Below are 13,643 nucleotides of genomic sequence, written 5' to 3'. Positions count from 1 at the left end.
AGAGTAACAGTGACGTGCATTGTTGTTATGCAATACAGCTAAATTACCACTATTACTGGCAAAGTGTTTTTCAGGAATCTAATGGAAAAAGAAAATGATCCAAATTATGACGTGATCTATGATCCATAGCCTATTTTTGAGCCAGAAAGTCATCAGCCTTACAGTAAGCTAAAAACTGCTGAACATATGTTCAACACTTGGCCTCCACCCATCTGAGGGATACCCGGAAGTCAGGATATCCCCCTCACAACCGTGAGAGCATCCCTTCTTCCTCCCACGCAGCTCCACAGGTTAGTGGGCAGTTTGGACCTGACTGGCCACTACCTCTCAGCAAGTAGCCTCTCGTTTCATTACTACAGACAGCGAGCGGTCTTTGATCGCTGCACAATTTAAACTGGAGCTGCCATCTGTTCCTCCACCTGCGCCAGAATGGAGGCTGTGACTCATAACAGGCATGTTGATGTCAGGAAAGAAGCTAAAAACTACACTGCCGATCTGAACGTGCCTGGAAGAGATGTGACCATACCAGGGTTGGTTCACTTTTTTTCAAATTTAATATCAGGTAAGAGGTTCTGAAAGAGGCTTTCCAACGACCTCACATGACAGCGCTTGTCATTTTAATGTGTCTGTCTGATAACAACAAGCTCAGGGATAAGTGTGACACCAAATCAGATTGAATCACACACAATGGCTTGTTTCTCTCATTCTTGTCCCTCTGCCAGTAATCAGATATTAAATGCGGTCAGGTGAACTTGTTTTCACAAGGGGATTTAACCGAACTAACCTGCTTAATACCTGACAAATGATGCCTGCCCTCATTTGTTATGGAACCTAACACAGCGTGATTAGAAGAAACAGGTCACTGCCTGCATTTGTAAACTAAGTGCTGTTTGATCTGATGAAGGTGAACTTCACTCCGATATTATCTGCTTACTTAAGCACAAACGTGACAAGATAAATCTGAGAGGATTACAACTCGTTTATGATGTGTAGTCGGCAATCACCCTGAATCCGACCTTTTTAAATATCACGCATTTCTGCGATGTTAAAATATGATTTGAACATGCTGCACACAAGACAAACAAGCAGTTTGTTACAAATTGAAAACCTGTATTTTGCAGACAATAAATAGTGCTTACAAAGGGATTTTTGTCTTTTCCACAGACAAGGTTTCTGTTTACACTGTTGATATGAAACATCGTCAACTGAATCAGTGAGACTCAGACACAGCTCGGGGATGTGACTACTGATACTGGAGTGGGACTGGTCGACTCGGTCACATGCACATTTCCCCCATGTGGCATCAAAAAGGACGTCATTCAAAAGAGTCTGTTTACAAAAAGAAGTCTCTGCTTGTCTATGGCGAACACATGACCTTGATTCTTCCTGCTCCTCGGACAAGGTGAAGTGAGGGTTAAGGTCATGTTCCTCTGAGCAGGAGTGGAGCTTGCAGCATGCGTCCCCGTCTAGAGACATAGCCTCCAAGGTTCGCTGGACACAATTACCAGGACGCCCACTGACTGTGGGCCAGGGCGCTTGGAAGACTCTGTGCATGGTCTTCACTGACAGAACCAGATATCAGCAACTCTTCACAGAAGAAACCTTGCTAAGGCCGGTGGAACCTGCAATGGGGGAAAAGAGGGGGAAGTGTGAGCTAAAATATTCAGATACTAGGGCTTCATCAATCAAGAGGCCTATTATTAGCCCAATGGACAGTGCTCCCTATAGCAGCCAATGGCCTCCCCGCAAAAACAGGGTCCTGCGTAAGCACCACCCCAGCTAATTCAGGGTTTTTATAGCTACAGCCCGTCTTGAATAAAGCAAAACGTAAGCTAAATATATGAGGACATATATTATAGTGGCGAGGTGGTGCAAAAGGGTGCAACTTTCCCATCTCGAGGGGCCTGCTTGCAGCTAAAATTAAGCCCTACTCTGCAGGGTGTGCACTCATTGATGTGAAACTGTTGGATAATGCACCTTTGAGTTTTCGTACAAAGTCACACTGACCCTCTCAGACATCATCTGCTAACAGTAAAGCACAACAAAAAGACACAAAAAGGAGAATATAATAGGCACTCGAACTGACCTTGTCAGATGCTTGCTCGAGGAATGAACTTCCATCTCATTACTTTTGAACTCGTTCAGCTCCTTCCGTATCGCTGCCTGCGGAACAAAAGTGACAAAGAGCGTAAACCCAGGTGTGTCCCCTCATACTCCAATGCAATTGCTCAGGTGGTGAAGCTCAAATGAGTTTGTTATGAAAAGGGAGAAACATCTGTTGTTTAGGCGCAGATTATGTACGCTTAACTGGGTTTAATGTCAAAGAAAAGGCGGCCTTGATGAGCACTTTTCCCATTTTCACACCCACAACCAATGTCTGTGACTTAGATATTAGAAATGTCTATCATGACAGACAGGGTTTCTGCAGTTTGGGATCTCAGGGCTTCCAGAGACTTGGATTACGTTGGACAACCTGTATGGAGCCATTTTATGTATTTTTACATTTTTAAATAAGCCTCTTCCTACTTCAATTGTTTAGGAGAATGCTGTTTTGCACTGAAGCTCCAGAAAAGTTTTGTGGACAACAATACTTAACGCGACAATTCCTCTTTGGGTTTTTTCCAATACCACATAGAATGCAGTTAATATCTGTTTCATGGTCATTGCAGCATACGTATGATGAAAACCTAGACGGGACAATATGGCCTCGAATTATTTCTTATTAAATCATTAAGCATTTCTTTGCATCAATTAACCGAATGCGAACTAGACTTATGTAAGTGGCACTACATGGATGGATGCTTTCACTTATCAAAAATGATTCACTCGTATATGTTCATTCATGGTTTGGATAAAATTTTCACTAAATGAGACGAGGAAGCTTCCTCGCTGCTGCAGCTAGCAGTAGTGACAGTAAGTGAGACGGTGCTGACTGACAAAGAAATAACAGCCTCCTGCAGCACAATCCACTGTGAGAAAAATGACTCTTTTAGGTTTGTAAGTGTGTAACATCTCCTTACAGCCCACTTTTGTTGATCTAATTTAAGACGGTTTAATACCTCTTTTGAGGAAACCGAATTTATGACTTTTCAAGATCTGCAGAAACCCTGAAAGAGAGGCTGACACAGGTCTATTTAATAAAGATGTCAGAATATGGCCACGGAATCAAATTCTTGCACTCTTTTAATATATAAAAGGTCAGTGTTGCTCTGAGATGATTTTTTTAGCTACCTTGTCAGCAGCTGAGAGTCTGGTCCAGGGCTTGTCGGCCCGTCTGTCGTAGTCCTGAGCTTTGGCCACTTCCACATAGTCACTGAAACGAATGAGGATCTTTCTGTCCCGCAGCTCGTCCACTGTCGGCCGCTGGTTCAGCTGGAGAAGAAACATATCTGTCAGCTCATGTGTTTATCAATGCATTCAATCAGCAAAGAGATTGCTGCTAGAAACTAAATATTAAAAACAATAGCAGGTTGGGTATTAAGGTCTATATTTTGGCTGCCTGACAATCCCCATGAGGGCTGGTGTGTCAGCCAAATGTGGGATTAAATAGATGAAATTCGAGGAAAGTGTCCGGATCAGTGCGGTCGCTTACCTTTCTGTTGAGCCGCTGTTTGATCTCCCTCCTCTCCTCCTGTTCTGTCTGGTCATTTCTTTCTGTTGACACAAAAAAGACAAATACTATGAACAAAAATCATTTTTTCACTTTAATCAGGCACTAGCCTTTTTTGAGACAGTCAGTCATGGCACCAAATGTCAAGTAAATACCCTGCCACTGTTTCTATCATGGATTGGACAGTTGATGAAGTCTGTGATTAACAGAGCTAATATGTCTGATCCTCCTCACAGTCGATACCACTAAGTGAGCCAGTCTGCAACTGTGCTGAGGACGGGAAACATTGACTGGCTTACCTCCCGATCAGTACTGAGTTAGAGAGCGAGACATGGTCTGATGGGAGCGCTAACAACATTCATCTTTATTAGATACAGCAGAAACATCAATAGATGTCACCCCATTCGTTTTTTCATAACTTTTTGAGCCTTTTGGCGGCTTGGAGTATGTTTGATTGTTTGCTTTTTGTTAGTGGTTTGGAGACTGGAGGAATGAATGCGGCGTCCTGGCTGCAGAGGGAGGTGTGTTTGGTTTTTAGAACACATCTCCCTGTGCAGAGAGAGACGGGGTCAGTGACGAAACACACAGCTGCTCAGAGCTCACAGGTGGCCCGTCTCAACAGGGAGACGCAGCTCGCTACAAATGTGGAACTTCATTCCTCATGTGGCTGATTCATAATTGTTCTGCGTTGTCGGGACAGCTCAGCTACACTTACAGACTAGTTTCAAGGATTGAAGTGCTACAATCAGACACCTTACTCTTCTGAATAAAGCAGTGTCTTTGCTGCAACAGGGAGCTCGAGTCATTAAGGATTCAAATATGAGGTGAAAACAGCAGGAAAAGAATATTACATCGAGTCTGGGGATTTGGGAGCAGGGCTGTATCATTTAGTGGACAAAAAATAATCTGTCCATTATTGCAAATATGTAAAAAAAAAAAAAAAAAAAAGGAAAAAAGTAGGGTTGCAACTAATTGCATCGATAATTGATCCGCTGATTGTTTTCTCAATTGGTTCATAATGTCAGAAAATACTCAAAAAAAGTCCATCCAAAGCCAAAGGTAATGTTTCCAATTGATTTGTTTTGTCTGAGCAATAGTCAAAACCCACAGATAGCCTATCCCATCTACAATGATAAAAACCCACAACAAAAGACTGAGGGAATCCTCACATCTGAGAAGCTGCAAGCACATTATTTTAATATTATTAAAAATGTGAATTTTCTGTCACCGACCAATTAAATAATAGCGTAATGATTCTAACTATCCCTGCTATAAAAATATCTTTTAAAAAACCTACATAATAAGTCAATGATCAATCGTGATGATAAAATAGTGTGACCCTCTTGTTTTGAAATCCGCCCACGTCACACCAGTCTATAAAACTGAGGCCTGAACTATAAGGTTAATATAAACTTAAATGAGGAATTATATGAATTACAGACACAATAATATGTTTTGTATCTTTTGTTTTTCAAAATAAAAGCATATTTTGTACATAAAAAACCGCGGCGCGTCCTACAGTCAGATGTATCTAAATCTCTGCCATTGGCACAAACAGAATAGAGTGCAGGCTTATCATAAGAGATAATCCAACTCATTCCGGCATTATAAACCTGTGTCACTGGTTCAACTACTCACGTTTTAAGATGTTCCGGCTCTCCAGCTCCTCCACGGCCGGCCTCTGGCTCAGTCTCCTGCGGAAAAACACTAAAATTACATTCTGGACCATCTTCCCTCCCACGCTGCTGGGGCGTCTTTCTTCCACTCCCAGAGTCCTTTCAGTCTTTTTCACTACTACTAGCACTTTGGATGCTTGAGCCGGTGCGCAGAGCGCCAAGATCCGCACATCCAAAAAGCAAACACCGCGTCCCACCTCGAGTCCAAACAGCGGCTGGTTTTGGCGTTAGAACATTTAAGGCTCCACATCGGGAATAAAGTCAGGCTGCGCGTTTAAAATCACGCGACAGAGCCAGTTTACTGAAGAAAGAAAGGGAGGATTTCCCTCAAAAATCTTGTTTTAATGTTCCAGCAGCGGTGACAAGAAGTTTAGAGAGAGGAGCGCTGGTGGGAGTCCCGGCGGTGCGCAGGATGCTGAGCGCTCTGAGCTGTAGTGGACTGTGAGGAGAGTGATGGTGCAGCACCGCCTTTTACCACATGCACACAACTAATGTGAGGAGGAGAGGAGGAGGAGGAGGAGGAGGAGGAGGAGGAGGAAGAGGAGGGGCTGGGCTGAGGAGGACATTCCCCATGCGCGCGCGCGGACACACGCACACACCCACACACACACACAAAGCTGCTGCAGCAGGGAGCCGTGCTGCTTCAGCTTCATCAGAACAACACAGTAATACCTCACAACCAGGCCTGTAGTGAAGGCAAACCCACCTAAACTCTCTGCTTTCACTCTGTTAAAGGTGCAGTGTGCACGACGTGGACATCGTTTTACTTTACGTTCCAAAATATTTACTGATATTATCAACAGACTTTGAGGCAAGTTCTGATGTTGTGTCAAAGATGTTCTGTGTGTTGTGTTGCAGGTATGTCGACCGGAGTTAGCATGCTAACCAGCTAGCCCCAGCCCTTCCTGTCCCACCTTTGTCCCTCAAAAGACCATTCGGTTTGAAATGGGAGGTCGGAATGTCAGAGTTCCCAGTGAGCTGTTCAGCTGTTGGATTTCCAACTCAGAAAGTCAGACACATTTCACCAACACCCACCTCTAGACCCAAGATGGCGGCTTCGCTTATCATAAACTGTAGAATATACTGTTTATCAGCACTTCTTGTCTTACTCATGTCTCTTAAATCCGTCTTACACACAGTACTGTCCAACTTCTATCCGTTGCTTTGGTGTTTTTATGCGCAAAATACTGTGTAGGCTAATAACAGCCAAAGATAGCTACAGCAAAGGTTATAATGAGCAGCAGGTGGCGGTTAGTCTGGTGATATGCTGCTCCGCCTGTGTGGAGCGACCTTTGACAGGTGGCCCATCTTTACAAAGTGCACCTTTAATTTTCATAAAGCAAATGCACAGTGTACTATATCATATAGTGATATCTTGTGGTAAACTGAATATGCATTATGAGAAAATGAATACAACAAATACAATATCTGTGTTACTGAACAGCAGTAAAGCATTGGATGATAATGATTCTCCACAACAGCAGGGCATCAGCAGGGACAGTAGTCTGAATATTTAATGGCTGCTGTGTACAGAGTAATTCATTTTAAAGATATTTGAGTTACAAAGATATAATCCAGAGAACAGCTAACTATCTTCACATTTGAGACCCTCAACCGTGCATGTTTCTGGCATTTTTTGCTTGATTAATGACTCAAATGATTAATTGATTGACTCATTTATTATCAACTAATCCTTTCAGCACTCTCAAGGACTATAACTTGCTATATGTAACATGGTGGTATAGATGTAGCCATGTGGACGGAGATGAACTGAAACCAAACAGAGACACTGATACTGATACTGGAATTTGTATTCATGTGTTAAATGTATGCAGCCTACATGTTTAAAAAGATAGGGAGGTTTGGCACACCCAGATTAGTCCTCAGCATTCCGCATCACCTGAATTTTGGGATTCCTCACATGACTTTCCAAGAAAAATCTCCTCCCCACCCCCAACACACTCACTGCCACTAAATTTGCCACACAGCTGTCAAGACAGCACTGAAGAAACTTCTTATACTGCCTCATAGGAATTATATCCAAACTATATGCATTATAGAAAAATCAAAAACTGGTGGAAAAAAAAACAAAGAAAAAAGAAAGATTAATTTCAGCTCTGGACAGTAAATAATTAAAATAAAGCTTATCTTAAACTTAAACAAGTTAAAGAGCAGTATGGACAGTTTTTAGTTGTCACGTGGGTTATATAACAGTAATTTTTGGGGTAAAATAATCAGCTCAAAAAGCCATGAAAGGGGTATTAAAACCTTTCTATCTGCTCCCCAGTTTGCCAGACAGCCTAAAAACTTTAAACTCTATTTTTCTCAACTCCTGCTGTTTGTTTTTGTAGGGCAGAATTTAATCACAAGCTGTTAGACTGCCAAAAAAAAGGAAAAAAAAGAAAACGTGTAGCTTTAGTGGGCAGCCCCAACCACTTTCACATGCACTAATGTGATGCAAAGTGCTGCTGATCACACTTTGAGTGCACAAAACAAGCCTTCCATGAATACACAAAGGTTAAATAAAGACAATGAGTCACGACACACTTGAGAAAAAGGTGCGAGCTTGTAATAAAGTCCACTTTTATAATCAAGCGAAAAAGGGTCAGACCACGATGTATTCACACTCTTAACTGTTGGGAGATGAAACTATGATTCACACCCAGAGCAGGGACAATGTACACCGGGCCGAGCGAGCAGAAAATTAGATCAGATGTTGTTCTGACCAGCACAGGGACTTAAAGTGCTGACCGGGAAAGGGACATCAAATTTAGTGGGAACACAATGTCTTTTTTTATGAGCAGGACAACCCCCCCATCCTCCAAACTATCGAGGTGAACACAGTTTTTTTAGTCTTTGTTCACAGCAGGGTAACATGGCATTATCTTGAAATTGTCAAAATGATCCCTGAAGTACTTACTGTCCTCTGAAATTGCTCTTCCCAAGTCTAGTTAGAATAAATGTGACGGGGGTTTTCTATCGAGACATCTACGCTTTAAATAAGCTTGACTGTATAATCTTTTAAACCACAACTCAAAGACACATGTTTTTACTTCTCTTTTCTATGTATTTTAATTTACATGAATCATGTTTATCTGCACTGACCCTACAGACAGCAACACACAAGGATATCTGAAGTCCTGCATTGTTTATGTCTTTGTGTTCTTCTTTTTCACCGCCTTTGTCAGAGATTAGCTACATTTCTTGGCACATGACCATATCATGCAAAGCTGTGTAAAAGACCCGTTGGTGCATCGTGTCGCTTTAGCGCTTGGCCTCGCCTACCCATGAAAACAACATGGTCTCAGTCCTTTGCCAAATTAGCAATAGCATACATGCAATGTCCAGTTACACTTTTACAATAAAAAGGCACCAAAACTACTTGGTTAGGTTTAGGAACACATTGGGGTTTGGCTTAAAATAACTGCTTCCTTAAAACAGTCACTACTGACTACTTGCTTCTTAGGATGTTTGAACCCTGGTGACCTGGGCGCAGTTATGCACAGCAATGAACCACCTAACCTTGACCTCCTCCTGATATGGACTTCCTGGGTCTTTGTACTTCGTTCATCCTGTGCTTTTACCATTGTCGCCCCCAGCCCTGAAGTTTCTTTCAGGATGAAGGAAGTTTTATTTTATCTCATTTTGAGGTGGTATACTGGGCATTTATCTTTAGGTAAATACAAGTGCCAAGCCCTAACTGGTCTTAGCAGATACTCAATATTTTAGGGCTTTGATGGCCAAGAAAACTCTCCCACTAATTGTCCACAGGGTACCTTTAATGGCAGGTCTGTCACAGATGTTGGAACTCTGGTCTCCTGCTTGAAAGTCAGATGCTTGGCAATGGACATACTCACATCATGAGGTGCACAACTGATTCCTAGAGATACTTGGCTGGTTTTCATCATACTTGTGATTTTGAAAGCATGTTGTTACTCTGTTCTGATGACATTATGAATCATTTTGCCAACAGACATAATACCCAATTTGTATTTGACTTTAAATAGCTGAGTTCAGACTACGACAAAGACAAAATCATGTAAAACCTTTTATAAGCTGCAACATTTTGTCCACAGCCCTGAACATAATGGCACCTAAAGTGCAGATCTAAAATAAGCCTCCTGGCCTGTGACTGCTTCAGCTGTAACTAGGACCACTGAGGGCTTACAAAACAGGACCACAGACCTGGCAGTAATGGAAGCTGAGGGGAGTCGATGTGCTAAATGGAATGGAGCTATAGTGAGGATGTGTGGTCTGCAGCGGGTCAATAGCATTAGCCTCAGTTCACAGAGTGAATCAAATCTGCTGCGGCCACACTCTGTCACCCAAAAAAGGATGCACCGGATGTAGTTTACATGAAAAAATAAAAGTGATGTGGATTTAACGCAAAAACAAAATCCAAACACCAGAAAAGCCGAGGTGAGTCAGCCTGTTTCTATTTTACCAACAACAATCCTATTGGGCCTTTAGTCACAGCCTCCTGCAGCGATTCGCGCTTCTCAAGTACTCACCCACTCTTCTTGGTCAGAGGTAAAAGTTCCTCGTTTGTTGGAGAACTCACCAGCATGTCAAAGCAATGAGCTGCCTGTAAGAGCAGGGGCTGATGGGAATGTCAGCCCATGAGAAGTGGAGGAGAATGGGATGAGTCAGGCGCCACGGGCCGGGCGGCGGCCTGCTACTGCCCACTGAGGTGTGTCCTAATTCCTCGCTCCTTCCCCTCAGTGCCAGAGCCCGAGGACAGGAGTGCCACAGTCGGATGTGAAGTCTGAGTGAGCCCAGGACGGCCTGGGGGACGAGGGGTGCAGGGGGGCAGTTAGGGGTAGTTGCCAGGAATAATTAAAGGAACCCTCTTTAATGGTAGCCTACTAGAAGCCTGGTGTTTATATAACTTGGTTATGGTCCAGGACTTGTTGTGTTTAAGTGCTGACCTGGATGTCTCCCACTGTTACTAGGTCACATAAATATGAAAGACGGTAGTTATGAGGAAAAGGCTTCTTGGATATATACTGTATTTATACATCTATTATAGATATGAAAAAGCTCTGTAAATCACGCAAGAGCCTTCCAGCTACCTTTTAAAACTCCCTCTGTTCAAAGGCTCACTGCGCTATTGATGATAGATGAATGGGACACATTCAAAGACTCAGACATGAAACCAAGAATCAATTCTGTATCTAGCCAGTTGTTTGTCTCCACGGCTTTGCCCTTTAGCACAGGTCCACAGATCAAGTGGGTAGATCATGTCTGGCTCTCAAACAACCCGCTGGGAGCACAGTGAGGAGGAGGCAACTTCAAATAGCACGTTCCCGCCTTGAACGTTAGAGAACTGTACTTTCACACTGAAGGAACTTCAGGTGACTCTGTACGCTAAAGCACATATTCATTATGAGTTACTATCAATAAAAAAAGACAAGACTACTTTTCTATTTATTCTACAGCCATGCTAGAAGCTCTGTGAGGCTATATTTAGGCAATCTGAGGTAAACGTTAATGCCAGAAGGCTAACATGCTCACAATGACAATGCTAACATGCTGATGTTAAGCAAGTTTACTATGTGTTCACCATATTTTTTTTTAGCATTTTAGCAAATTAGCATAAGAGTGCGGCTGAGACTGAATGTAATAGCTTTACAATAATTTGGTTATAAACCAAATAAAAGAGAGTGAAATTCTGACCTGCTAAAGGTGTTAGAGGACGACCAAAAACTGATTCAAATTCATCCTAAGGTTAACATAGATGTTTACCAAATTTCATAGCAATCCATCTTGAAGTTGTGGAGACATTTCACTCAAAATGATGAACATGAATGTCATGATGGTGCAGAGGAAAGTCAGAGGATCACCAAAATCATCAGGATTCATCGCCTGGGGACCATGAATGCCTACACCAAATTTTCTGTCTTGAAGATGTTGACAAAATAATGTTCATTTATCCTCATTTATCCTCCATAAGTGGACCATACAATAATTGTCGAGATATTTCAGTCAAGACCAAAATCGTGGACTGAATAACCAGCCGATCTTGTCCTTTCCGTAACCTGTCCTGAAATGATTGAACATTGATTTCATAAAACAATTGACATCCATTAGCCAGAATAGCAGATGTACCCTATTTAAAAATCCATTTCTGTTTGCATTATGAACACTCCTACAGTCAACTGGTAAGCCAGAATCAATGCTAGAGATGGACAATGGCCAGACTGGGAGAACAAATGTACACCCTATGTACCCTGTATCTGTTTATTTAAAGCCTGAGATATGAAGCAGTTGGTGACAAGCAAAACAAATTTAGCAACATATGTCATAGGTCACGTCCCTGATCTAACCCTAATTTGGCAAGAGGTCGAAAGGAGAGAAAAACAACCAGTGTTCAGTGAGTGGGTGCAGAGGCTTTGACACTTTTGACATTTTAATTAGAGGGTACTCAAAGCTAGATCCCGAGAAAAAAAGCCATTGTGTAACGCTAATTACTGCATGTGGGACAGGGATGGTCTAGTGGTGACAACATGTAATTTGACGATTTCGCTTCTTGCCATATATGTGCAGGCTGTGTCATCCGGTGCTTACGTCTCTCCAACTGCTTCACAATATCTGCCAACTCCAGTCCTGTAATTGGATTGATGCCTGGTTGTGATGCTGCTCACTATAAAGGCACAAATAGACACTGGAGAGGCACATCCTGCAAGAAATGTTCCTCGTGTGAAACCACAGTGACAAAAACTACAGACTGTCTTCATTATTTGAACTCCCAGCGGAATACAGACATGTTCTCACATACAACCCCAACATTCAGCAGTACTAATCAATGTTCTTGAAAAAGGGACTTAATCATATTAAATTTGTAACCAAGGACACCACCCCACTTAGTGTTGTTGGTAAATATTCTTTGCAAACACACACATTAAAATGATAAACCTCTAAATGATAAAATAAATAGCGTGTGACTCACAAACACACTGATTCATATTTAGCAGGCAGAAGATTCTCAGCAAGGGTGAGCTGTGTGATCATTGTCAGACTAGTCCGTCATCTATCAAACTGAGTTACCGTCCAGACTTGCAGATGCAGACATATTGATGTTGCTATCTATTGGCAAAGAAAGAAAGAGCTGCTGCAATTTTAACAGTTGCACCACCTCCACCGCTGCACTTTTTCTTTTTTCTTTCTCTTTTTTTTTTTTTTACTTCTTATGTTGCTCTTTTGTGTGTTTGAGGTTTTACATATTACATTTGTGTCAGCTGTTACAATAGAACTAAATTACAAAATAAATAATCAATACAAACAAAACATAAGAATTATAACAAATATAAATCCAATACTTCATTTCGTATTTCAAATTCATCTTAAATCCAATGAAATAATCTCATGGAATATTTAGATGCTTTAGAAAAATATATATAATAGGGTGCAACTTTTAAAAATTTTTTTTTTAAAAATCTTCTCCTAACAAATGAAAACAATTTATTCATAACTAATAAAATCCACCACTGGCACCACCTGTCTGGTACCACTGTACCTTATGATGACTAAAGCAAGCTTTTGTCAGCAAACTCTAGATAGATATTGTTGTATAACTGTGGCCATCATTAAGCAAAAGTTACATAGACTAGCTTTAAAGTCACGATTTTGCAACATGTTTCAATACGTTTTTTCAGGTTATAATTATATTTTTAACATTAGTATTACATATCAAACAACACATCACTTAATCTTCATGACACTTGAACTAGTGTCCAGTATTAAGGCTTCGATTGGATCTTTTTCTCATTATTACAATATGGAAGTTTCTTGTTGTAACAACATACCAACTGATCGTGTTGTAACGAGAAATGTTACTTGTTTTAACAAAATTTTGTGTAATAATGACGAGATAAAATGTCATAATGCAAAAAAGATCTTGTTATGATATAAAATGGGTCTGTTAAAAAAATGTTCTTATAACAATAAAATGAGCTTCTTCTGTTTGTAACTGTGGCAGCATTTTGCTTCTGTAACGGTTCCTTCTCTCTCTAAACTAACCAAGGGCACAGAGGACACTCGATGACACTCTCTTCAAGGATATATGCTCCAGTTAACAAAACCCTGACCTTCTAGGTCAAACACACATGAACATGCAAACAGCATTATATAAAAGAAAGTACAATACTCCTCTTTGCTTGCAGATGGGGATAAGGTCACCATGGCAGCTGCTATAACTTTTCTTTAGATGCCGATGTTACTTTTCTTGCCCAGTGGTGGCTCAGTTTTGGCTTGCTGGCACTGCTGGAACTGATTTCTGCATTAATTGCCCAGTGGCGGCAGCACAGTAGCTCAGATGGGAGAGACCCATGTACAGAGGCTGTCTCCTCGGCACGGCA

The 13,643-nt window shown here is 41.6% G+C and overlaps 1 protein-coding gene across 1 annotated transcript in view; it reads right to left on the bottom strand.

Moving 5' to 3' along the window:
• Positions 1-1,095: 1,095 nt before the first annotated feature.
• The window catches only part of phactr3b (phosphatase and actin regulator 3b), a 42,535-nt gene continuing 29,987 nt past the window's right edge, over positions 1,096-13,643 (bottom strand). The window contains exons 9-13 of the mRNA XM_073468929.1: positions 5,249-5,304; positions 3,593-3,654; positions 3,232-3,372; positions 2,087-2,163; positions 1,096-1,622 (exon numbers count right to left, since the gene is read on the bottom strand). Of these exons, the coding sequence (XP_073325030.1) occupies positions 1,607-1,622; positions 2,087-2,163; positions 3,232-3,372; positions 3,593-3,654; positions 5,249-5,304 (352 nt within the window). The 3' untranslated portion in view covers positions 1,096-1,606. The remainder of the gene's footprint in view (positions 1,623-2,086; positions 2,164-3,231; positions 3,373-3,592; positions 3,655-5,248; positions 5,305-13,643) is intronic.

The sequence above is a fragment of the Pagrus major genome, chromosome 6 (genome assembly GCF_040436345.1).
Source record: "Pagrus major chromosome 6, Pma_NU_1.0".
Taxonomy (NCBI): domain Eukaryota; kingdom Metazoa; phylum Chordata; class Actinopteri; order Spariformes; family Sparidae; genus Pagrus; species Pagrus major.
Note: the sequence above shows the minus strand (reverse complement) of the source record. Positions and strands in the feature narration are given on the sequence as shown.